Source organism: Talpa occidentalis, unplaced genomic scaffold, assembly GCF_014898055.3.
Source record: "Talpa occidentalis isolate TD23 unplaced genomic scaffold, MPIMG_talOcc4v2.1 talOcc4.15, whole genome shotgun sequence".
Lineage (NCBI taxonomy): Eukaryota > Metazoa > Chordata > Mammalia > Eulipotyphla > Talpidae > Talpa > Talpa occidentalis.
In genome coordinates, this window is record NW_023601543.1 from 54348994 (window position 1) to 54375717 (window position 26724).

Below are 26724 nucleotides of genomic sequence, written 5' to 3' on the forward strand. Positions count from 1 at the left end.
AGTCATATGGTGAAAAGAGCGACTCTATAGCAGGTTCTGCATATGTGATTGGTGGCGAAGACTCCTTTTCAAATGGATTTTCTACTCAATGAAGGTATGTTCCTGTGCTTTTCACATCCTATCCAGATAACTTAAAACAGCCTCGAAATCCAGGATCACACTTGGTTAGATAAATTACCCCTATGACAAAAGTTAGAGGCTCTGAATTCTTCTGACTTTTACTTACTTTGGACTTTTAACTATAATTTACCGTGTCTAATCTTCACAGTTTAAATTTTTTTCAAGTCTTTAATCCAGCACTTGGTTTTCAGCAGAATGATTTATGAAGGTATTCTGCCTTTTTATCTTAAAGAATTTTATACATTTACATGTTTCTTCTGTGCTCCAATATGTTCTTCTTTCTTTTCCCCAAAGTGTTGTTTTACGTTAATGTGTCTTTTCAGAGTCTGAATTGTATATTAATTTTCTCATGGTTATCCTTTGACATCTAAGCTTTTAAAATTTCTTAACTCTGTCTTCTTCCAAACTGGACAAAATAAGACCTTTGGTTGGAATATATCTTTGGGTAATTTTTAAGGTGTTATCCTTCCTTTTCTTTCAGAATTTTGTGTATATTTTTCCATTGTCTTCTAATATTGTATACTGTAGATAATTATGATGTCAAACTGGTTCTTGTTTCTTTGTAGGTAACTTCATTTTATCTTTACTCTTGAAGTTCACAAATTTAACCAGGATGTCTTTGTTTCTTTTCAGTGTTCCCTCATAGTACGTGGTTAAGCCCTTTAGTTTTTTCCTGCTTCAGGAAAATTTTTTTGTTACTTTTAACTTAAATGCTCTCTCCTGGAAACCCTCTTGTGTAATTAGTAGGCCTACCATATTGATCTCAAGTCACTTTCTGACAGAATTTGTATACACAGTTTCTCAAAGACATCCGTTGCATTATCAAATTATTTTTTACATTTTTATTTTCCATCTACTTATTCTTTTTTTAAAGATTTTTTTTCATTTATTTATGCATACAAGTGCTGGGGTACAGGCCAGAGATGGCGGGGGGTGAGAGGATCCACCAGAGACAGTGGGGAACAGAACAGGCAGATTTACTGAAACGCTACTAAGGGGAGCAGCCAGCAAGACTGGTGTGCTGTGCCATGCAGTTTACCTCCCTGGCCGGGAATCAAACTTGTGCTGCATTGTCTGCCAATAGCTTCATAGTGCTGAGATTTAACTCCTTGTGCTACCAGAAGGCCCTACTTCGATATTCTTTTTTTTTTTAAATAATAAATTTTATTTATATATTCCCCCATACAATTGTAAACCCCCCATTCTGACCCCAATCCCTCCCTCCCGCGCCCCACCCCCCAAAAAGTGTCTCTGGTTCATAGTTTTTTGTTGATTTTGATTTTCACTTTCTTATAGTTATTCATTTTCCTGGTCCCTTATTTAAGTTTTCTAGATTCCTGCTATGAGTGAGACCATCCGGTATTTTTCTTTTTCTTTTTGGCTATTTCGCTGAGCATGATCCCTTCCAGCGCCATCCATGTTGCTGCAAATTGCATGTGTTTATCTTTTTTGAATGCTGAGTAATATTCCATGGTATATATGTACCACATCTTCTTGATCCAGTCATCTATTTTTGGACATTTGGGCTGTTTCCAAAGCTTAGCTATTGTAAACAGTGCTGCTATAAACATAGGGGTGCATGTGTTCTTTGGAATTGATGTTTCTGTGTCCTTTGGGTAAATACCTAGGAGTGGAATTGCTGGATCATATGGAAGCTCTATGTTTAGTAGGTCCAGAAATCTCCACACAGCTCTCCATAGTGGTTGGACCAGTTTGCACTCCCACCAACAGTGTAGAAGAGTTTCCTTTTTCTCCACAACCTCGCCAACATTTGTTGTTGCTAGTTTTTTTAATATGTGCCATTCTCACTGGTGTAAGATGGTATCTCATGGTAGTTTTGATTTGCATTTCCCTGATTACAAGTGATGTTGAACATTTTTTCATATGTCTGTTGGCCATTTGCATTTCCTCTTCAGAGAAATTTCTTTTTAGCTCTTCTGCCCATTTTTTGACTGGATTATTTTCTTTGTTGTTGTTGAGTGTCATCAGCTCTTTGCAGATTTTTGTGATCAGTCCTTTATCATTAGTGTTGGGTGCAAAAATGTTCTCCCAGTTGGTGGGTTTCTCTTTGTTTTTGTTATTGTCTCTTTTGCTGTGCAGAAGCTCTTTAATTTGATGTAGTCCCAGCTGTTTATCTTTGCCTTCACTATCACTGCTTTGGGTGATGTGTCTGTAAAGATGTCTTTGATATGCAAATCACGTAGTGTTTCGCCTATATTTCCTTCTATGTATTTTATGGTTTCAGGTCTTATGTCTAGTTCTTTAATCCATTTTGAGTTGATTTTTGTGTATGGTGTGAGGTAGTGGTCAAGCTTCATTCTTTTGCATGTAGCAACCCAGTTTTCCCAGCACCATTTATTGAACACACTTACTTTGCTCCATTGCATAGTCTTTGCTCCTTTGTCAAAGATTAGTTGACCATAAATCTGTGGGTTTATTTCTGGATTTTCTATTCGATTCCATTGGTCTGTATGTCTGTTCTTGTTCCAATACCATGCAGTTTTGATGATTATGGCTTTGTAGTAGAGTTTGAAGTCTGGGAGTGTGATGCCTCCATGTCCTTCTTTTTTTTTTCAGTAGAGCTTTGGCTATTCGGGGTTTTTTGTGATTCCATATGAATTTCATCAATAATTGTTCTATTTCTTTGAAGAATGACATTGAAATTTTGATTGGAATAGCATTGAATTTGTAGATTGCTTTTGGTAGGATGGCCATTTTAATAATGTTTATTCTTCCAATCCATGAGCAGGGGATGTCTTTCCATTTCTTTGTGTCTTCTTCTATTTCTTTTAACAGTGTTTTATAGTTTTCTTTGTATAGGTCCTTTACCTCTTTTGTTAGATTTATTCCCAAATATTTGATTTTTTTTGTTTCGATAATAAAAGGGATTTTTTTTTTGATTTCTTCTTCTTCAGATTTATTGTTTTTGTATAGGAAGGCTACTGACTTTTGCGTGTTGATTTTGTATCCTGCCACATTACTGAATTAATTGATGAGTTGAATTAGTTTTTCTGTGGAGTTTTTGGGGTTCTCTCTATATATTATCATATCATCTGCAAATAGTGATAGTTTGACTTCTTCTTTTCCTATTTGGATTCCTTGTATGTCTTTCTCTTGTCTTATTGCTCTGGCTAGGACTTCCAGTATTATATTGAAAAGCAGTGGTGAGAGTGGACATCCTTATTTGTTCCAGATCTTAATGGAATTGCTTTCAGCTTTTCACCATTGAGAATGCTACTGGCTGTTGGCTTGTCATAGATGGCCTTTATGATTTGAGGTATGTTCCTTGTATCCCAAGAATTTCAAGGGCTTTTATCATGAATGGGTATTGCACTTTGTCGAAAGCTTTCTCAGCATCTATTGATATTATCATATGGTTTTTATATTTCTTTTTGTTGATGTGTTGTATAACGTTGATTCATTTTCAGATGTTGAACCATCCTTGTGTCCCTGGAATGAATCCTGTTTGTCGTGGTGAATTATCTTATGGATACATTGTTGGATTCTGATAGCTAAAATTTTGTTGAGGATTTTTGCATCAGTGTTCATTAGGGAGATTGGCCTGTAGTTTTCCTTTTTTGTGTTGTCCTTGTTCGGTTTTGGTATTAGTGTAATGTTGGCATCATAGAACGTGTTTGGTATTGTCCCTTCCTTCTCAATTTTTTGGAAGAGTTTGTGAAGGATAGGCACTAATTCATCTCTGAATTTTGGTAGAATTCATTTGTAAATCCATCAGGTCCTGGGCTTTGTTTTTGGGGAGGTTTTTGATTACCATTTCAATTTCGCTGCTTGTAATTGGTCTGTTTAGGTGTTCTATTTCTTCTTTATCTAGCTTTGGGTAATTGTAGAGTTGTAGGAATTTGTCTATCTCCTCTAGATTGTTGAACTTGTTTCCATAGAACTGTTCATAGTAGTTACTGATTATTCTTTTGATTTCTGCTGTGTCCGTTGTGATTTCTCCTCTTTCATTTATGATCCTGTTTATTTGTGCTTTCTCCCTTTTTTCCTTTGTGAGCCTGGCTAGGGGTTTGTCTATTTTATTGATTTTTTCAAAGAACCAGCTCTTGGTTTCATTGATCTTTTGGATTGTTTTTTTAGTTTCACTTTTGTTTATTTCTGCTTTGGTTTTTATTATTTCTTTTCTTCTATTGGTTTTGGGTTTTTTTGTTGTTCTTTTTCTAGATCTCTGAGCTTCGAGATTAGGTTGTTTCTTTGAGTTCTTTCTTGTTTTTTGATGTGAGCTTCTATTGCTATATATTTTCCTCTTATTACTGCTTTTGCTGCATCCCATGCATTTAGGATATTGGTGTCCTCCTTGTCATTCAATTCAAAGAATTTTTTAATTTCTTCTTTGATCTCCTCGTTAGTCCAGTGGTCTTCCAGTAGTGTGGTTTTTAATCTCCATGAGGTAGGATAGTTCCTTGCCTTCTTTTTATGGTTTATTTCTAGTTTGATGCCTTCATTGTCAGAAAAGATGGTTGGTATGATTTCAATCTTGGTGTATCTGTTGATGTTTGTCTTGTGCCCCAGTATGTGATCGATCCTGGAGAATGATCCATGTGCGCTTCAGAAAAATGTGTACTCCGTTTTTTTTGGGATTAGTGTTCTATAGATGTCTGTTAAGCCCAAATGCTCTAGGTCCTTATTTAGAGCTTTAGTTTCTTTACTTATTTTTGTCTTGTTGATCTATCCATTGTTGATAGTGGTGTGTTGAAGTCTCCCACTACGTATGTGTTTTCTTTGATGTCTGTTTTCAGAGATGCCAACAGTTGTCTGATATATTTTGGTGCTCCTTCGTTTGGTGAGTATATGTTAATGAGTGTTATTTCTTCTTGAAGTATTGTCCCCTTGATCATAATGTAGTGACCGTTGGGGTCTCTTTTTATTTTTTTGAGTTTGAAGTCTGTTTTATCTGATATAAGTATAGCAGTTCCTGCTTTCTTTTTTGGTCCATTCGCTTGTAGGATTGTTTTCCATCCTTTAACTTTGAGTCTATTTTTATCTTTTGTAGCTAAATGTGTTTCCTGGAGACAGCAAAAGGTTGGGTTTTGTTTCTTAATCCAGGCTGCTACTCTGTGTCTTTTTATTGAAGAGTTTAGTCCGTTTACATTTAGAGTTAATATTGATATGTTAGCATCTGTATTTGCCATTGTGTTTATCTTTCCTTTGATTTTATTTATTTATTCTTTTAATAACTTTTTTTTTTTTTGGTCTTCTTTCGTTGTTATTCGTCCCTCTGAGGTTCTGGCTTTAGGATTCCTTGTAGTATTTTTTGGAGTGGGGGTTTAGTCGTAATGAAATTCCGGAGTTTCTGTTTGTCTGGGAAGGTCCTTATTCTTTCTTCATAGTGGAAGGAATGCTTTGCGGGATAGAGTATTCTTGGTTGGCATCTGTTTTCTTGGAGTCTGTTGACTATGTCCCTCCACTCTCTCCTTGCCCGTAGTGTTTCTTCAGAGAAGTCTGATGTCAGCCTGATTGGTTTTCCTTTGAATGTTATCTGTCTCTTCCCTCTTGTCAGCTTCATTATTTTTTCCTTGTCCTGGATTCTTGGGAGCTTCACTATTATGTGTCTTGCTGTATTTTTCCTTTCGTCGTGGAAGTTTGGTGTTCTTCTTGCTTCTTGTATATCAATTTTCAGCTCCTTCTTCTCATTTGGGAAGTTCCTTTCAATTATCTCCTGAAATATTTCCTCTGTTCCTACATCTCTCTCCTCTCCTTCTGGAATTCCTATAACTCTTATATTTCCTTTCCTCATGGAGTCAGATAGTTCCCGAAGTCTTTCTTCGTTCTTTTTCCTTCATACTTCTCTTTCCTTTTCTGTTTTGGTTCTTTTTATTTCTGTGTCTTCAAGAGTACTTATTCGTTCTTCCATTTCATCTATTCTGCTTTCATTGCTTTTCCCAGAATTCTTTAGTTCCTCCATTAATTCTTTGATCTCCTGCATTTCTTTTACTTCCCTCTTTAGGGACTCAATTTCATTCTTCTGACCATTGTTTTCCCTCTTTAGGGACTCAATTTCCTTCTTCTGATCATGTTTTCCTTTATGACTTCTGTCACTTTATTAATCATGGCAATTTTAAATTCTCTTTCTGGAAGGCTCAGAAGTTCTTCCATGTTACTGTCCTTGCAATCTGGGGGGTGGTTTTCTTTTTGTGGTGTGCTTCTTTCCTGAGGAGTTGTGAGGTTGCGTGTGGTTCTTCTACTCCCTACTGTCTGTTTTCTAATTTGTCATATGCATTGGGACACTGTGTTGCTCGGACTGGCCGGCATCCTGGGTGAACTTCTCCGCTCCCCTCTGGCTCCTCCAGGAGCCATCTCTGGCTTCTGGGGGAGCTTTCTGCTGGTTTTAGGCAGTCTTTACTGAAGAAATGTCCCTGATCTAAAATGGTGATGCGGGACGCAGTCCCTGTGCATCCGTTCTCAGGCACACACTTCTGCGCGCCTGGTCTGCCCCGGACGTGGGTGCCTTCTCCCTCTGTGGGCTCAGACTGCTGGTTGAAAGGGGCCTGGCATGGGCTAACTTCCCAGCTGGCCACTGGGTCCTCCAGAACCCTTCTGCCCTTTTCAAGAAGTCTTTTCTTAAGAAATTTCCCCGTTCTATGGGGTGTTAGTGACTTTTTTTTCTGGTCGCTAGGTGGCGCCAGAGATCTCTCCTATTGTCCTTGGGGGGCTGCTTTTCGACGCGCCCCCCCCCTCCCCCGTGGGACGGGGAACAGAGCAAGAATGGTAGGGTAAACCTCAACAGCTTTGGGGTGCTGTGTCTGCCTTGTGCCCCACCGTCGTGGAGAACCCACGCCCCGAATTTTGTGCCCCGGGTCTCAATTCCAAAGCCCTCAGGTCCAGGATGCGGGCTGTAGCCCAGTTCAGTGGCGCGGGAATGGCGCCTTTTGCACCCCGCTCCCGTGCCTGGGCACCTGGTTCCTGCTCACTCAGTGAGGGACTTTCACCTCAGTGAGGGCCTCAGCGTGTCTCCCTGCAAGCCTAGGTCGCAGGCGCGGGGACCTGGGCAGCTGTGATACAGATCCGCGTTTGCTTTTCAAGTGAGCCAAGGGAGCTGCTTTTCTGTGCAAGCTTACTGGCTGGCCTGGGGCTGTGTGCAGGTCTCCTCCAGAGTCTCTTTGTTCTCCATTGTTGCCCGGAGCCGCTCGCTCACCACTGCTTTGAATCCTGCAGGGTTCTCCACAGCTCCAGTTCACGGGGTGTGGTGGAGTTTGTTCTTGTTGGTCGTTTTAGTTTGTTTTTTTCCTCCTCTCTGCCGGTCGGAGAGTGCCGAATTTGTGGGCGGGGGAGGAGAGCAGGGTTCTGCGCTTTCCTCCCTTCTAGTCCTCTTTTATGGCAACTTTCTTCTTCGGGCAGTTTGCTGGACCTGCCGCTTTTCCTCCCTATTAACTTTTTTTAATGGGAGATCTTACTCGCAGCGTCTCCTCGCTGCCATGTTGCTCCGCCCCTTCCTTTTCTACTTCGCTATTCTTAAGAAGCCCTTTTTCTTGTTAAATTATTGCTTTTTTGTGGGCTTTGTCAATTCTAGAGTTTGAGTTTAGCCATAACTTTTTAAAGAGATATCACTCATTTTAAATTATTTTGAGAGTCGGTTGCTTGATTTCTTACGGAGCTAATTAGTTTTTTTTTTTTGAAGATTTATTTATTTATGCATACAAGAACTGGGGTGTAAGCCAGAGGTGCAGGGGCGGGAGGGGTGAGAGGATTCGCCAGGAAGATTGGGGAGCAGAACAGGCAGAGCTACTGAAACACACTGCTGAGGGGAGCAGTGGGTGATACAGGAGAGGTCTGCTGTACCCTGTGGGTCAGCTCTCTGGCTGGGGTGGGTCAAACTCCTGCTGTAGTGGCTGGAGATAGCTTGATAGCTTTGTCTTTAACCCCTGTGATAGCTTCATAGTGCTGTCTTTAACCCCTGCACCACCAGAGAGGCCCTAATTGGTTTTTGTATATGCATCTTTTTTGAACTTTTATCTTGGTCATTATTGTAATAAAAGATTTAATAAGCTGTCCCATTGCACAGTAGTGGCATTATAGTTAGACCTCTGCAAAATAGCAGATTTGATGTTTTAGTAACCCCCTTAGAATTCAGACATTTGTGCCAACGAAAGTCTGTTATATACTAATAGTGGGGAAAACACCCTTAAATTCTCTCCATAAGTTTATAGTACATCAGAAATCTCAAGCTTACTGACAACTATTGGTCCCCAATAATTGCCATTTCAGTGGCATTTGGAATAGAGAGTTCCTCTGTTGGAATGAGAGTTCCTCTGTTCACTATCTTAAAATGAAAAGCCTCTGTCTGGTTCCTTTTAGGTCTCAGACATCAATATTTCGCTATATACATGATTTATGGATATTAGGTGTTTGTGTAACTCTTTGTCCGGTTTTAAAATCAAAATATTTAAAATTTCATGAAATAAGTTAGAGATCCTTGTTTTAATTGCTACTGAAAGATTTGATCACACACATATAAAATAGCTGGCTTGGTGTCTTATTTGGTAGTTTTTGCTTTTAAAAATTCTTGTGATTATTAGTCTGGTCTGTTTTTGTCATTTCTAAACAGTTGATCTTTTTAGAATCTTCTTATTAAAGCATACATTTCAGGGCCTCCCCGGTGGCGCAGCGGTTGAGCGCTGGGTTGCGAAGCTGCCCACAGCCTCTGCAGTGCCGGTTTGATCCCCAGCCACTGGGCGAGGGTCCCACGTGGCGCGCAGACCTCTCCTGCCGCCCGCTGCTCCCCTCAGCAGTGTACTTCATCAGTCTGCCTGCTCTTCTCTCCCCTCTGGCTCTGGTGAAGTCTCTCACCCTCCCACACTTCTGACTGTACCCAGTGCTTGTATAAATAAATAAATAAATAAATCTTAAAAAATTAAAAAAAAAATAAAGCATACATTTCTCTTGTTAGAAGACAGTGTGTAAAATAGTTTTGTTAAATCTACTTTTTCATTGTTAATATGTATATTGTTTGCTTGTTAGATTTCCCAAAGATTTTTAATGTTTTTTTAATTTCTTTTAGATGGGTAGTTACTAATTTTAATTGCTTTCAGTTTCACTAAGTTGTACTTACTTTCTGATTAATTCTTTGTAGCTTCTTTTTTGGTTACTTTTTAATGAAAGCATTAATTAAGTTACTTTTAGAGTTTTGCCATATTCTAGAAGCATTGATAGCAGTTTTTAGTGCACATTTCTGAATACTATCAGATTAATGCCCAAGAACTTTTACATTACTGATAGTATTTTTGAATTGCTGAAAAGACTTCAGAAAATATTTTGTCCATTTTCATCAATTAATATTATATTCACTTTAACTCAGCAAACCATCCCCCATCTTAGATATTTTTTCCTATTTAAGCTGACAATAAAAAATATTTTTAAAAAGGTGTCTCAGTGTTCATATTTGGGGACCAATTTATATACATGGTGGTATGTGTACTTAGTGGAATAGTGTTGAACCATTCAAATCAGATGACTTGTAGTGATGGAAAGATAAAGAAGGTTATTCATGGTATAGATTACAATTGGAAAAAAAAAACAAGTTATATGATAGTATAAACCTCATTCATGTACAAATAGAGCCATAAGCATTTTTAATGAATAGAAATGATTTTTTAATTATATCAAAGTTTTGTTGAGTCAATACTGGTTTACAGCACTGTTTATGATTTATGGGTATAGGTTTACACTGAGGGTGTATGTTACCATACCATGTCCACCACCAAAGCACCAATAGCCATACCCTGTAAACTGTTGGGTCCCCTCCCCTATTTACTTCCCAACTCACCCTCTGTTCTGGTGGCCTCAGTAGACATGCCATATGATCCAGTGCTTCCACTCCTAGTTATCTGTCTGAAGAGTATGAAAACACTAATTTCATGGGATATATGCATGCCTGATTCATTGCAGCACTGTTTATAATAGCTTATAAAAAATCATATTTTAGTTTATTTGCTGATATTTTTTTTAAAAAATATTTATTTATTATACAAGCACTGGGTACAGTCAGAAGCGCGGGAGGGTGAGAGAATTCACTAGAGCCAGAGTGGGGAGCAGAGCAGGCAGAAGGACCAAAGTACACTGCTGAGGGGAGCAGCGGGCAGCAGGAGTGGTCTACGCGCCATGTGGGACCCTCCTCTGGTGGCCGCTGAGCAGCCGGGGATCGAACCAGCGCTGCCGAGGCTGCGGGCACCTTCGCAACCCAGCGCTCAACCGCTGCGCCACCGGGGAGGCCCACTGATATATTTTTTTTTTTTTTTTTTATAGAGGCATGTTTTTATTTATTTATTTATTTGTTTGTTTTGTTTTTTGTTTATACATGCACTGGGTACAGTCAGAAGCGTGGGAGGGTGAGAGAATTCACCAGAGCCAGAGCGGGGAGCAGAGCAGGCAGAAGGACCGAAGTACACTGCTGAGGGGAGCAGCGGGCGGCAGGAGAGGTCTGCGCGCCATGTGGGACCCTCCTCCGGTGGCCGGGGAGCAGCCGGGGATCGAACCGGCGCTGCAGAGGCCGCGGGCAGCTTCGCAACCCAGCGCTCAACCGCTGCGCCACCGGGGAGGCCCCCACTGATATATTTTTAATTAAAATTGTATATATTAGTGAATATATTAGTTAATGCATATAATCATGACTTGCTATGTATATAGTGATTTCTATAGTCAAGCTAATAAATATACCTCTCATAGTTACCCTTTTTTAAAAGATTTATTTATTTATGCATACAAGAACTGGGGTACAGGCCAGAGGTGTGGGGGTGGTGAGGATTCACCAGAGACAGAGTAGGGAACAGAACAGGCAGACTGACTGAAATACACAGGCAGATTAACTAAAATACACTGCTGAGGGGAGCAGTGGGCAAGTTGGGAGAGGTCTGCTGCACCATGTGGCTATCTCCCTGGTGAGGGATCGAACTCATGCTGCAGTGGCTGCGGATAGCTTCATAGGTTGCGTCTTAACCCTTTGCGCCACCAGGGAGGCCTGGTTACCCTTTTTTTTTAATGTGATGAGAGCACCTGATGTGTTCTTTCTTAGCATTACATTATTACTAACTATAGTTCTCATACCTTTACATTGCCCATGAAGATCTTGAAGGGTAGTAACTAAATTCTTAACAGTGATTAACGATGAACAGTATTTGGATCTTTAATTTCATAGTAAGCATAAGCTTTGTATATTATGTAAAAATGTTATAGTTTGTTTTTTAAGGCCTTTGTAGTTCTGCTTTCAGTGCCTGTAAAGAATCAGTTTTCCATTTTTCTCATCTTTTTTTCCAGCTACTGAAGTGGTGACTGTGTTTGTATTTCAAGAACCATCACTTCTCTCCTCACTCCAGGATAATGGATTGACAGATGTCATGCTGCATGCCCTGCTTATCAAAGATGTGAGTGAGTCCTTTATGTTACTCTCTAAAGAATGCTCCATACATATCCCTCCCTGCAAAATACAGACACATACAGAGATACTGTGGTTTTGGTTCCAGGCCACCACAATAAGGCAAATATTGCAATAAAGCATGTCACACAAGTTTTTTTTTTTATTTCCCAATCCATGTAAAAGTTACATCTACACTATGCTGTAGTTGATAGCAATAGCATTCTGTCTAAAAATAACAATGCTACCTACCTTATTTTAAAATACTTTATTGCTAAAAAATGTTTGCCATGATAGCCTTTAGTAGGTTTTTTTTGTTTTTTTTTTTTTTTGCTGGTGAAGGGTCTTAAAAAAATTACTTGTGAAGCACAATAGATGGGGTATACTTTGTGCACATGTAATCATCTAAAGCAATTTTATGGCACAAAAATTCTCTTTCTCATCATCTGTATATAGTATTGAAACTTATTGGGACCTGGTCATCAAGATCCTTTCTATTCTTGGCCAGTTTCCTAGCATCTACAACTGAACTCTTTTAGATGATTTTAAGTTCATTTTTTCTCTAGGTTCCTGCTACTCGTGAAGTCCTTGGCTCCCTCCCAAATGTATTCAGTGCACTCTGTTTGAATGCACGAGGTCTTCAGTCATTTGTCCAATGTCAGCCATTTGAACGTCTCTTCAAAGTTCTTCTGTCTCCAGATTACCTCCCAGCCATGCGGAGGAGGAGAAGCTCTGATCCCCTTGGTAGGTCTCCAAGCTTTATCTTACAATAAATAATCAGTTTGCTGCTGTGCCAAGAAATTATATGATTGCCAAGCCAACAATTGGCAAGGAAACCCTTTCTTGATGTCATTATTTCTCTGGCTGGATGTACTACTTAATTGTATTACAGGCAGAAAGGAATACTTAATCTTTAACCTTTACTCATAATATTTCCATGCTTCTCAACGGTTCATTGTTAATGCACTGTCATGGTACTGAAGAGAAATTTGTATTTGAGAACAGCTGGTTGCCAGGTTCACCATCTAATCTGTAGCAATAGGAGATATGGATGCCTGAATTGTTGATTCTGGCAGTCTTCTGTCCAAACATGAGTCTCTATGATCGTTGTGAAATGGCAAGAAGGTTGGGCTCCAGAAAAAAATCCAGTTTTCAAGAATGTGTTTCCTCCTTTCAGCCACTACAGTACATTATAGTAACCACTATCATTCTTTATCAGGGCAGCCAGAGGGTTGCTATCTTCTGCTTCTTTCTCTCCACTCTACAATACTACTTCAGACTTCGATGATAAGATTGCCAGGCTAAAATGTAGCACACATAGTCAGGTACTTCTAAATGTTTATTGGACTGAGTTTCCTTTCTCGTCCCCAGTGATTTGGGTATTGGAGGTTGGTGTGAATTCATCAGAAAATCACAATAGCCAGCTCAGTTTCTTCTTCCTTGCTTATGATGACACAAAATAGCTCAAGCTCTATCTTAAGTCTTTCTAACAGATAATTTTTTGTTTGTTTGTTTAAGGCGATACTGCATCCAACCTGGGGAGTGCTGTGGATGAGCTCATGAGACATCAGCCCACCCTCAAAACAGATGCAACAACTGCAATTATCAAGGTAGGAAATGATAAGACTGTGACAGTGGGCATGAGAGAGCAGTGAAGGGCACTTAATGAAAGGCTTGACTTGCGGAGGGTCATTTAGATTTTTGGACTATATTTGAAAGATTACCTGCCTCATTTTACCATATCCTTGTATTAGTCCTTTGCCTATTCCTTATACTCAACCCCTCCCTCCAATGGTCACTTTAAGTATTGCTGTCTTGCAGAGGATATTAACAATTGCTGCGGCTTAGCCTCTATAAAAATCTATTATCCTTTGGGTAAATACCTAGGAGTGGAATTGCTGGATCATATGGAAGCTCTATGTTTAGTAGGCCCAGAAATCTCCATACAGCTCTCCATAGTGGTTGGACCAGTTTGCACTCCCACCAACAGTGCAGGAGAGTTCCTTTTTCTCCACACCCTCGCCAACATTTGTTGTTGCTAGTTTTTTTAATATGTGCCATTCTCACTGGTGTAAGATGGTATCTCATGGTAGTTTTGATTTGCATTTCCCTGATGACAAGTGATGTTGAACATTTTTTCATATGCCTGTTGGCCATTCGCATTTCCTCTTCAGAGAAGTTTCTTTTTAGCTCTTCTGCCCATTTTTTGACTGGTATTTACCCAAAGGACACAGAAACATCAATTCCAAAGAGCACCTGCACCCCTATGTTTATAGCAGCACTGTTTACAATAGCTAAGCTTTGGAAACAGCCCAAATGCCCAAAAATAGATGACTGGATCAAGAAGATGTGGTACATATATACCATGGAATATTACTCAGCATTCAAAAAAAGATAAACACATGCAATTTGCAGCAACATGGATGGCGCTGGAAGGGATCATGCTCAGCGAAATAAGCCAAAAAGAAAAAGAAAAATACCGGATGGTCTCACTCATAGCAGGAATCTAGAAAACTTAAATAAGGGACCAGGAAAATGAATAACTATAAGAAAGTGAAAATCAAAATCAAGAAAAAACTATGAACCAGAGACACTTTTTGGGGGGCGGGGGTGGGAGGGGAGGGATTGGGGTCAGAATGGGGGGGCTGCAATTGTATGGGGAATATAAAAATAAAATTTATAAAAAAAAAAAAAAAAAAATAAAATTTATTATTTAAAAAAAATCTATTATCCTTCATGATCATTTTTTCTTGTATTTCCCCCACATTTACTGGCTCTGCCTAGTAGGATTCTTGAAACTAGTAAATGGGTTCCTGTTACTTGGTGAATTTGGATATGGAGTCTGCTCAGTCAGTAACTTAACCATGTGACCCTGAACAATTTATTTAACTTGAAAAAATTTAAGTTCCTTTGTTTGTGAAACAGGATTAATGACTACGTACCAGGGATAGTATATATTACGCATATATACAGATTTTTTGCATTTATGCATATAGTACATAGAAAATGCTTCCAAAATGTTAGTCATACCCCATTCCTTAATTACTAATAAGTAATCCTATTTCCTGTGCTTTTCAGTTACTTGAAGAAATTTGTAATCTTGGAAGAGATCCTAAGTACATCTGTCAGAAGCCATCAATCCAGAAGGCAGATGGCACTGCCGCGGCTCCTCCCCCAAGGTCTAATCATGCTGCAGAAGAAGCCTCTAGTGAGGATGAGGAGGAAGAAGAGGTACAGGCCATGCAGAGCTTTAATTCTACCCAGCAAAATGAAACCGAGTCTAATCAGCAGTAAGTGTTTGAAAAACAGGATCTTGAGCCTTGTGATCTTGGGCATGTCATTTTTCATCTCTAAAAGTAAGGGAATTGGATCATTACAAGGTTCTTCAGGCTCTAAGAGTCTAATAGTTTTTCTCTCTTTGACCCTTGGTGTTATTTGTGCTTTGGTGTTTAATTGTATCTGTTACAATACAAAGCAAGCTGCGGTTCTTGAAAGTCATTCATGAAATTGAATCAATTCAGTATATTGAATTGATGGGCTTTTCTTAGAGGACTTAATCTGCTTTGTTGATTTGGTATTCCACATTAGTGACTGATTGTTTCCATAAGTGAGCACATATGAAACACATTATACTTGTCTCCAAAGAAATTCTTGAGAGTTATGGGGATTTGTTGTTGGTTAGTCTTTGATTGCTATCTATTCATTCCAGAAAAGTCAGAAAACTTTGGCATGTACTATATGATTGCAACCAGACACAGTGGATTTTCCTTCTTATTTCTAATAATTTGAAATTTGTTCTGCATAAAAGTGACTATCTGGATGATAAATAAGGTAGGGGTGAGGATGAGCCAGCTTAAAGACTGCTGACTGGTGGTGGATAGTCACTGGGCTCTTGGAACTTACAGTGTACATATGCGAGGGATGAAATGTAACTGTCGTGGCTATGACTCTTAATTGGCTATAACTCTTTTACCTTCATGGTAAAAGTGGGTATAATCCCTCTGGACTGTCGTGTATTCACTCATTCAGTAAGTGTTCTTTTGGTAATTTTGAGAAAATCATGAGCATTTTAAGTGTGGCTATGTATGGACTTGAGCCTATCTTGAAGAGTAGCTTGGAACTTAAGAAAAGACTGGCGTAGATAGCAGGAGTAAAGACCTAAACACAAAAACTGATAATACCCTCTTAGAACTGTGGAAAGTAAAGAATTTAGGTTTTTTTTTAGAGACACTAACTGCTAAGTTCATTACTTTATTGAGCAATTATCTTACTTTTGTCAGAGAAGGTAACCTTACTTTGTTGCATCATCTCCTCTTTTGATTAAAAATGTTCTTTTTTGGAAGAGGGGAACATCTTGAAAGAAAACAGAATTTTATTTTCGAAGGAGTCAGAATCTTACTACTTCCTTGCCATACCCTTGACTGTCAGCCACCCTGCTGGGATAGGGTTCCCTTTCTTGACTACAAAACAAGCGAAAGATTTCTTAAATGTGAGTGGTGGCAGTGGTGGTGTTGGTTTTGAGTCAAGATGTGTATATTCATCTGTGTATAACTTCTTCTCTGGACGTCTTACAGACATTTTAGATTTAACATGCCCAGTTGCAAGCTATCATAGGAAGTTGTCATTTTTCTCATCCTTGTTTTTTCTTCATTATTCATGATTTTCTTGAGATATCCTAGGTCTCTGCTTTCTATCCATATTTATCCCCCACCCACAAATTATCTTTATTTTTCCATTTACTGAATTCCTGCAAGGCCAAATCAAATATCTCTTTTTTTTGAGTTTTTCATTTTTACCTACAAATGGAAAGTTGATATTTTGTTTTCTCCCAACAGGTTTGTTAAAATTATTCATATACAGTTGACCCTTAAACAATGTGTGGAGTTAGGGGCACTACCCTACCCTTGCACAAAGATCTTTGTATAACTTTTGAGTCCCCAAAAACTTTAACTGTATTCGTTACTCAGTATCTGCAGGGGGTTGGTTTCAGGACACCACCACCCCACCCTCCGTGGACACCAAAGTCCATGGCTCAAGTTCCTTGTACTCATCCCTCTGTATTGATGGATTCAGCCAACTGACCCACAGATATGGACAGCCAACTCTTAACTGGAAAAAACCCATATTCAAGGATCAGCTGTATTTTTTTTTAATAATAAATTTTATTTTTATATTCCCCATACAATTGCAACCCCCCCATTCTGACCCCAATCCTTCCCCTCCCGCCCCCACCCCCCAAAAAGTGTCTCTGTTTCATAGTTTTTTGTTGATTTTGATTTTCACTTTCTTGTAGTTATTCATTTTCCTGGTCCCTTATTTAAGTTTTCTAGATTCCTGCTATGAGTGAGACCATCCGGTATTTTTCTTTTTCTTTCTGGCTTATTTCGCTGAGCATGATCCCTTCCAGCGCCAAGGGATCAGCTGTATTTCAATAGTGTCTCCCACTAATGCACATGCTTCTCCAGGGCATGGAGAATGCCTTATTCAACAATGTACCCTAGTCACTTTGTGTATAGTAGGTAATCAATAAATGTTTATTTAGTAGGTTGATGGAATGAATCACTTACATTAGACTACAGGTTTCATGAGTCTTAAGGGCCAGGAGAGCTGGATCTGATGAAACATGAATAATAATGAAGAGAGTGTGAAAATCTAGACCATAGTGTTAAACATATGTATCTTCTAAACAGCTAAGGACTCTAGTAGTTGTTGTTCCATGAAATCAGTGTTTTTCTATACTTTGCATGGTCTGTTCATCAGTGCCTTGTTCATATAACACTGCCACATTCAGAAATCTCAATTCGATAACTGGATTATTAGGTCTAGAAAGAAAAGCAAGAGACTATCTCCATTTTGAAAGCCATAATACATTCAGGGGAAAGTTTCCTTTATCTCAAACAGTTACGTTGGGAGTTGCTGCACACTTTCTGTTGTTATGAGAAGAGGCTTAAAAAAATTTGCAGTGTTTGCTACCCCTCACCCCAAAGTGTTGTTCATATCTCCCTTCCCAGTGCAAATTCCCAAATTCCTGTCTCTTGTGCCCTTACCCTACTTTCCAATGCTTTAACTACACACAAGTATATTTTCCCAATGTTTTTATTGAAATAGTTTCTATACAGTAAACTGCAGATTTTAAGCTTGCCATTACCCCACCCTAAAATGACAGTTACTTGTCTATATATATCTATCATTGAATAAGTCTGCCTAGCCTAGGATATCATATTAACAGAATAGTTACATGTGTTATCATATCTGACCTATGTACTTTGTTATAGCTGGCTTCTGTTGTTCAGCATGCAGTTGCAATGCATTCAGGTTTGTTGCGTTTGTCAAATTGTCATTTTTTCGTTGCTGAGTAGCAGTCCATTGTATGAATATACATTCTCTTGTTGGTAGACTTTTGAGTTTCCAGAATTTTTTTCCAACTTAAGACAGTGCTCTTTTCCCTTGGTTTCTCCCCTCCTCTACCACTCCCCCCAACATCAATAGCTAGTACTTGAAAATGGCATTTGAATTTGATTTGAGATACATGGTTTTATGCCAGAGATCGGGAATAAGGAAACTTGGACACTACAGTTTACCCTACCATACATTGAGCTCTGTTCTACATTGAGAGATGTTTACCACAAGCAATTCTTAATACCTATCTTTTGACCACTTTCTTCTGCCTTCTAAATTGTTTGGTCTCAGCAAAACTGATATTACTGGGAATGAATATTCTTGCCATTAAGTAACCAGGGTTTTTAGTTGGGGCACCATGCCTTATTTTGTGGTCAGTTCCATTTACTTTGCCTAGTTTAACAACCTATCCTGAACTATGTAGATCCATGTGGTCTTTGGGACTTCAATAACTATCTGGACATAGAGGGCAGGGCAGCATTTGTACCCCAAATTGTGGCCCAAAGGTAACTGCCTCTCCTCAAGAGCTAGAAGGAATCTGACCAGCCCCCTCCCCCCCGCCCAATAAAAAGACAAAATCCCCATGAAATCTGTTGTCCCTGTGTACTGTATATGAATCTCATTGAAATCATCCTTTTCTTCTGGTCAAGGGCTCCTCCAGCACAAATGCAGATGTAAAGCTGATCCAGAGTAAAAATGAGTTTGGGAATAGTTGTATATTTTGGAGAAGGTGAAGAGGCAACACGTTTTTTTGGCAAAGTAAATGGTTTCATTCATTATGGGAATGTAATCTTTCATTGTTTCAAAGATGGTATGTGTCAGTTTCATGTAAGGTTATGATTAGAATTGACTTATTAAAATCAGTTGGTAGGGGTAGTTCTACTAGAGAGAGAGAGAGTTGATCATTTTTACTCTTGTGTATGGCATCCTGGAAGTAAAAAAAAAAAAATGAGTGTAGGGAGTAAAGTGGTTACTGAACAAGTTTGTTCCTGGAGTTTGATTACGAGCTACTGTTGAATGTTTTCTGTTTTGTTCTCCCTCTCAACTTCCATGTAGCAAATGAAGGAAGTACCTGAGCCCCATTTGATGATGCAACTTTGGCTATTTGCCATCTTATTTGGCGTGTGCAAAGGGAAAATATTCTCATTGGGGTAGAGCCACACCTGCACTCTAGCTGCAGAGTGGATTTTTGGATTCTTTTCAAGGAGATACAACCAAATTTAGGGTAGATAATTGCTGGAAGTATCAAATGCTGCAGAGGTTCTGAGGAATAATTTTGGCAGTCAAAGAAAGGCTTGTGATCTTACATGAAATCATTTCACTTCAGACTTTGTCTTCCCTTTATACAAAGATCTTCCCCAAATTTTTCAGTACGTATATTCACTGCATCCTATCCAAATCCAGGCACTGGATCTTTCATCATGGAGCCATTCATGTCCTTTCCACTTTCTTTGCCTGGTGTACACTTTGGTGTCAAATGCTTTCTCGCTTATCAAACCCATATTCACATTTTGTCTTGCTTAGAGATCGGAACTATTTGTTTCTTGCCAACTTTTTTGCCTTCTCTCTCCCCTTAGATATGTACAGATGTTGAGTTTGTAAAGGCTTGGCTTTTCCTTTTGTCCTCTCAATCAGCTAGCTTGAGAATTCAGCTCTTTTTTGTTCTGTGCTATATATTAAAGGCTATAAATCTAACTTAGAAAAAGGCCTAGAATTTCATACTGTAGCCCTTTTCCTAACTTTGTTCTCTTGCACTGGTATTGTGAATTTCTGTGTAACTCACTCTTTTCTCCCTTAACAGGGTTGTTGGTACAGAGGAACGTATTCCTATACCCCTCATGGATTACATCCTTAATGTGGTAAGATTTATATAGGGCAAACTGAGTGAAGGTGTGTGATTTTCTGGAAAATGTGTGGGATTACCAAATAGTTCAGTGAAAATTTCTGTGTTTATTTTCACTGGGGCCCTTAAAGTGTAGAGTAGTTGTTAAAGATGGGCAAACCTTGTTCTGTGAGACTGGTTGCCAGAAATTAGCCAACACTCTCCCTTTTTTGGATATTCCCAACTTTCTGTTGTTCCTTTTCCCTTTTGGAATCCAAATAGGAGGAGAGTGGGCTTTGTTACATCAATCCAGTATTAATGTTCTTAGAATGTCTCCAACATACTTTTTTTCTTCTTCTTTTCCCTATTGACTTCTCTTTTATTTAAAATAAAAAATTAACGTGGTCTATTCTTTTAACTTCTATGTGTCTCACAGGAAAAAGCAAAGAGTTTGAATTTTCCCAGAAGTGTTTCCCTATAAGGAAAAGCCCATTTACCATTTGTGCTAGCCCACTGAGCATTTCCAAGACTTCCAGAGATGGTTTCTCTTGTGCCTATGCGTTTATTGCCCATATTTTGCTTTCTTACTCTTGCAAAAAGCTTTTTGGTCTGAATCATTCTTCTAGAGTTCTAAGTTTTCGTTTGCAGTATTAACACATTTGAGGGAAAATATCCATGATATTTGCTTCCAGGAGAAAAGCAACACATTATCATGCAAAGAGCACTGAATGAGAAGATTAGACCTGATTCTTCCCCTAATTCATGATGTGGCCCTGAACGGGTCATTTGACTGCTCGCTATATGACTAGGTGTGGTTGAAAAGACACTTGGATTGGGGAAGAAGTTGAAATAATACTTTATTTTCTAGGTGATTGCCTGAGGTTTATTGTAATCTAGAAAAGACTTGATTTCATTTCTACAAGGCCTACCCCTGTCCTTACTCCAAGCAGGTCTTTTACTTCCAAGTGTCAGGCTCTAACATTTTTTCTAAAATTTTCATTACCTAGATGAAATTTGTGGAATCTATTCTGAGCAACAATACAACAGATGACCACTGCCAGGAATTTGTGAATCAAAAAGGACTCTTGCCTTTGGTTACCATTTTGGGTCTTCCCAATCTGCCCATTGACTTTCCCACATCTGCAGCCTGTCAGGCTGTTGCAGGTGTCTGCAAATCCATATTGGTAAGAAGCATTTGGCCAAATATTTTCATTTCCTTTTAGAAGCAGTTTTGCTATACCTCTGTATACATGTTTTTTACTGTGGTCTCCCCTTCAACTAAAAAATAATGGAATTTGTGGTTATGTACAAGTAAAAATTATGATTAATAGTATGTCACTTTATTTCTTGTTGAAAAGTTAAAGTGTTCTTTGTTCCTGGGTTTTGATACATAGTTCTAATAACCTCATTTGACTTCATTGGAAGGGAAAGTATATATATCTAGGAATACTTTGGAGCTGGGTTATATTAGGGTATCATCCTTTGTCATGGATGCTTAACACATCTGATATTGTTTAGCCATGGTTTCCTTTTTCCTTTCACAGGGTTCAATAGTCGTGTATTTTAAACATAATTGACCTGTAGTTTGTTGCTCATATTTTGCCAAAAAATGAATCTCCTTTATTTTAAATGGTGAAATACAAATAAACATAAAATTTACCATCTCTAAACACTTAAGTAGTGGTAAAAATTATTCACATTGTTTCACAGTCTATCTCCAGAACTTTTTTCATCTTGCAGAAACTGAGATTTTATTTTATTTTGTTTTTTAAGAGCAAATTTTTTTTTAAGATTTATTTATTTATACAAAAACTGGGGTACAGGCCAGAGGCGCGGGAGTGTGAGAGAGGATTCACCAGAGACAGAGCCGAGAGCAGAACAGGCAGACTGACTGAAATACACTGCTGAGGGGAACAGCAGGTGAGACAGGAGAGGTCTGCTGCGCCATGTGGGTATGTTCCCTGCTGGCCAGGATTGAACCGGTGCTGCAAAGGCTGCGGACAGCTTCACAGTGCTGCGCTCAACCTGCTGCGCCACCAGGGAGGCCCCAGAAACTGAGATTTTATACCCATTAAACAGCTCTTCATTCCCCTTTCCCTCATAGGCCGTGGGAGCCATTATTCTGCTCTCTTGTGTCTATGAATTTGACTGTTCTTTTCTAAGCACAGTTTATACAGTGTCTGTCTTTTTGTGACAGGTTTATTCTGCTTAGCATAATGTCCTCAAAGTTCATCCGTTGTGTAACTTATGTCAGAACTTCCTTTTTAAGGCTGAACAATACTTCAGCGTATGTATACACTACTGTTTGTTTATTCATTCATCAATGGATATTTGGATTGATTCCACCTCTTGATTATGAGTAGTGCTACTGTGAATGTGGGTGTGCAAATATTTCTAGGACTGTGTGTGTATGTGTGTGTTAAGAACACTAAGTATCTGTGAATTTGACTTTATATTCCATATATAAGTGAGATCAGACTCAAAACCCTGATTTTAGTTCTTTTGATTATGTACCCAGAAGATAGATTGCTGAGTCATACCATATGGTAGTTCTATTTTAATTTTTTTTTTTTTTGAGGAACCACCATACTATTTTCCATAGCAGCTGCACCATTTCATGTTCCAACCAGCAGTACACAGGATTGTTATTTTCTAGGTTTTTGTATGTATTTTTATTTTTAGATATGTATATATAGTAGTCATTCTAAGGTTATGGCATGAGATCATGTGGTTTTGATTTTTATCTCCCTAATGATTAGTAATGTGGAGCATCATTTCCTGTGCTAATTGTTTATGTTTATATCTTTGGAGAAATGTCTGTTCAAGTCTTGCCCATTTTTTTTTAAATGGGATTGTTTTTTGTTGATGAGTTTTAGGCATTCTCTATATGTTCAGAATATTAATTCCTTATCAGATACATGAATTAGAAATATCTTCTCCCCTCCATGGGTTGCCTTTTCATTATGTTGATGATGTTCTTTGATGTGCAAAATTTTTTAACCAGTGTTATGCATTGCAATGTGGTTTCTTCTACAGGTTTTATATAATTTCAGCTTTTGTGTTTAGATCTGTGATTCATTTTGAATGAAATTTTTTGTGGTGTAAAGTAAGCTTTGTTCTTTTGGATGTAAATATCCAGTCCAGCTTTCCCAACACTATTTGTTGAAAAGACTGTTGTTTCCCTATTGCACCCTTGTCTTGGCACCCTTGTCAAAAATCATTTGACAATATATGCCAAGGTTAATTTCAGGTGCTTTCTATTGTAGTCCATTGATCTTGATGTCTGTCTTTATGCTAGTACCACACTTTTGATTACTGTAGTTTTGTGGTAAGTTTGGAAATCAGGAAGTGAAAGATCTCTTTTTCAAGATAGTTATATCTATGGGGGGGGTTACTTTGAGGTTCTAGATGAATTTTAAGAGGGATTTTTGTATTTCTACAGGAAACTACCAGTGAGATTTTTATAGGAATTGCTTTAAACCTATGAAGTTCTTTATTGGCTGAGTTGTGCAGTGATAACTAATTTCTGCTGATGATCAAAAATCCAGTTGCTTATAGACTTGGGAGTCTCCCTAAGATTGTGACATGTCTACATTTATTTAATGTTTTATTTTGCTTTACCCTTTGCAGCTATTTAATTAATCATTCTCTGTAAGAAAGAGGGAGGAAAGGGCTGCTCCATCTTAATCCTACCTATAAGATACTGTGTAAGGATGGGTATTTATTTAAAAACATAGGAAGGCATATAAGTTCTTGTATCTTTGAATGACAAAAGCTAGTGTTTCACTGTCATATTTTTCTCCAGACCCAAAAGGAATTATGAAGTCTGTTGTCTCATAAAAAGAAATTGCCTCACTGATGCCTATCATAGAATCATCTTTCTTAATTGTGGGAAGAAAACATTTGGAATAGTGGTTCACGCTCATCCTTTGGAAACTTTCCTAACATTTCTCCCTGTTGAGCAAAATCTGGAACTAATCTTAGAATGTGCAGCCCTTGCTATAACAGTATTCCAGTGTGACCATCACAAGCTTTTAAATATGATTTGCTCACCACATTTGAAAACCTCATTTGAGGAAATAATATGTTACTCTAGATGTTGGTGTTACGGTATGTCATATGTGTTTTCATGTTTTGCTTCACCATTTACCAGGTGAGAGGCCATGGCCAGTTCTGAAATTCAGGAGACTTATCTTCCACCTCTTCCATTGTGACTATTAAAAATGTGATGAATGTGAAGTTCATTATACATTAATGCATTAATTATTATTCTTGTTTCAGACACTGTCACATGAACCCAAAGTCCTTCAGGAGGGCCTCCTTCAACTGGACTCCATCCTCTCCTCCTTAGAGCCCTTACACCGCCCAATTGAATCACCTGGGGGCTCAGTGTTGTTGAGAGAACTGGCTTGTGCTGGGAATGTTGCTGATGCTACTCTCTCAGCTCAGGCCACACCTCTTCTGCATGCGCTCACTGCTGCCCATGCCTACATCATGATGTTTGTTCATACTTGCAGAGTTGGACAGGTAAGAATTTTCTTAGGGGTGCACGTATTGGTTTAAAGCGATTGATGTTGATAGTTCACAGGTGAATGGGTGGTGGGAATATCACGGGGACTATAACCGAGATGAAAATGCATACATACATACATACGTTGTACAAAAATGAAATATGATGAAAAAAATATATAAAATAAAATAATAATTTTAAAAAAGCAATTGAAACACCTGGGGCATATACCTGGTAGCTAGCTTACTGTGCTTAGAAGCATTTCTACCTGGGCTAGTCACTGAAAGAATGGGTTTTGGATGAGGTTTTTTTGCAATGTCTGCTGTCTTGGTGGGTGACTTAGGGTATGTGCTTCAAGTTACAATCTAGTTTCATTTTCTCTTTTTTTTTTCATTAATAGCTGGGTGACCATATAATTTGTTTCATAATTTGAACCTTCTTGAGGGTGAAAGAGAAGTTGTTGTAAATAATAGACATTGCTAGATCTGTGCAGGCCAACTGGGATGCATAGTCACCCTTTTTAGAAAGCAAGCCTCCAGTGGATGCTCCTCTGGCCTTATTATTTCCTAATATTTGTACAAATACAAGTATACATCATAAAAGGATGACAAGAAGGAAATTTGAGCACAGAACTTATGTCCCTGATAATTGAGAGAGATTATTAAAGATAAAGTGTCAAACCCTGTGCCTGGAGTCCAGTCTTCTTGTGGTTCCAGAACAACATATTTTCTATGTGTACTTACAGTTTTTACTACCTTTCGTTCTCAGTTAATCAATTCTAATGATTAATGGGATAACATTTTAGCAGCCTTGTTTTATGGTGGTAAGCAGAGTGCATTCTTCATATCAAAATAAATGAGAAGCAGGGCCTTCCTGCTGGCACAAGGGATTAAGATGCAACCTATGAAGCTATTTGCAGCCACTGCAGCAGAAGTTCGATCTCTGGCCTGGGAGCTACCCACATGGCACAGCAGACCTCTTCTGACTCGTCCACTGCTCCCCTCAGCAGTGTATTTCAGTCAGTCTGCCTGTTCTGTTCCCCACTCTGTCTCTGGTGAATCCCCTCACCACCCACACCTCTGGTCTGTACCCCAGTTCTTGTATGCATGAATAAATAAATCTTAAAAAATAAATAAATGAAAAGCAGTTATAAGCTGTCCACATAACTAAGCTTAGGATTTATTTTGTATTCGTATTAAAAGAAATAAAATTAAAATTAAATATTCAACTCAAGAAATTAATTAAATATTTATTGAAGTAAAAAAATAAAAGAAATAACAAGCCCTCCGCCACCTAAAAAAAAATTACAAAGCTGCCAATAAATGTACAAAGCTATTTCTTTGATGTAGATAAATAGCATTGTCTAGGACTTCTGTCATGATTTTACTTTACAGAAATCACTGAGAAGGGATGTTAGAGACAGATTGTAAATATTGTAAGGGAATACCTTGTGAAACAGATCTTAAATACGGAGATTGTAATGTAGACAGCTCTTTGAGAATAACAAGGGAAAAGTAGAATTCCTCATCTCTCTGACACAGCTAAAATTTGATTTTGAGAATAATTGTTCAGAGAGCATCCCAAAGATTAGCTTCTTGAACTTTGTTTGCAGAGTGAAATTCGTTCCATCTCCGTAAACCAATGGGGCTCTCAGTTGGGTCTGAGTGTTCTGAGCAAGCTGAGCCAGTTATACTGCTCTCTGGTGTGGGAAAGCACTGTCCTCCTCTCACTGTGTACCCCAAACAGGTAAGTTCAGAATAGTCATCTCTTTTTTAAATTTTATTATCTTTCCTGACAAACTTGGCTCAGTGAGCCTAGAGGGTTAATTTGGGTGAAGATAGGGTGGAAGGGGATCACAGTATAGTAAAGAGTTCAGAGGCTACCTTGTCTGTCTTGGTGGTTCATTTGGTTTGCAATAACGAAATACCACTATACTGAGTCCTTTTCAATAGAGATTTATTGGTCACCATTCTAAAAGCGGGACACCTGAAATCATGCTGCCAGCATGGTTGGGGGGTGGGCCCTCTTCTAAATCTTGAGATTTTTCATTGTACCCTCACATTGTGGAAGGGACTTGAACCTCTCTGGAGCCTCTTTTGTAAGACAGTAGTCCCATTCATAAAGGTTCCTTACCTACTAATGTCATTACATCAGGCATTAGAATTTTAACATAGCAGTTTTGAGGGGACATAAACATTTGTTTAGTGCATAGCATTGTCCTTCCTACTTACCATAAACCTTAGGACTTGCTTAACAGTGTGTTCATCTTGTGGAATCTTTGATCCTGATAGCCCAGTTATGCTGCCAGCATGGTAGGTATTCAAAATTTGGTCCTGTCGTTAGCCAGATTTTAAAGAGGTGAGTTGGAAACTTTTAATTGAGTGCTATTTAGAAAATAACTAAGGAAATTTATCATTGCATGTATTTTATTAAGTTAATTTACCTGCAATAGAAGAGATATATTGACCAAGCAAATTAGAAACTAAGCACAACATAAGAGATGAGCAA

At 38.5% G+C, this 26724-nt stretch overlaps 1 protein-coding gene across 19 annotated transcripts in view; it reads left to right on the top strand.

The window, feature by feature from the left end:
* HUWE1 (HECT, UBA and WWE domain containing E3 ubiquitin protein ligase 1) overlaps positions 1–26724 on the top strand; it is a 161224-nt gene that overhangs the window by 75102 nt on the left and 59398 nt on the right. For all 19 annotated transcript variants that reach the window (XM_054695712.1, XM_054695716.1, XM_037512356.1 and 16 more), the window contains 8 exons: positions 11389–11495; positions 12052–12229; positions 13004–13095; positions 14564–14775; positions 19686–19743; positions 20714–20890; positions 23988–24233; positions 25829–25962. In XM_054695712.1, the coding sequence (XP_054551687.1) occupies positions 11389–11495; positions 12052–12229; positions 13004–13095; positions 14564–14775; positions 19686–19743; positions 20714–20890; positions 23988–24233; positions 25829–25962 (1204 nt within the window). The remainder of the gene's footprint in view (positions 1–11388; positions 11496–12051; positions 12230–13003; positions 13096–14563; positions 14776–19685; positions 19744–20713; positions 20891–23987; positions 24234–25828; positions 25963–26724) is intronic.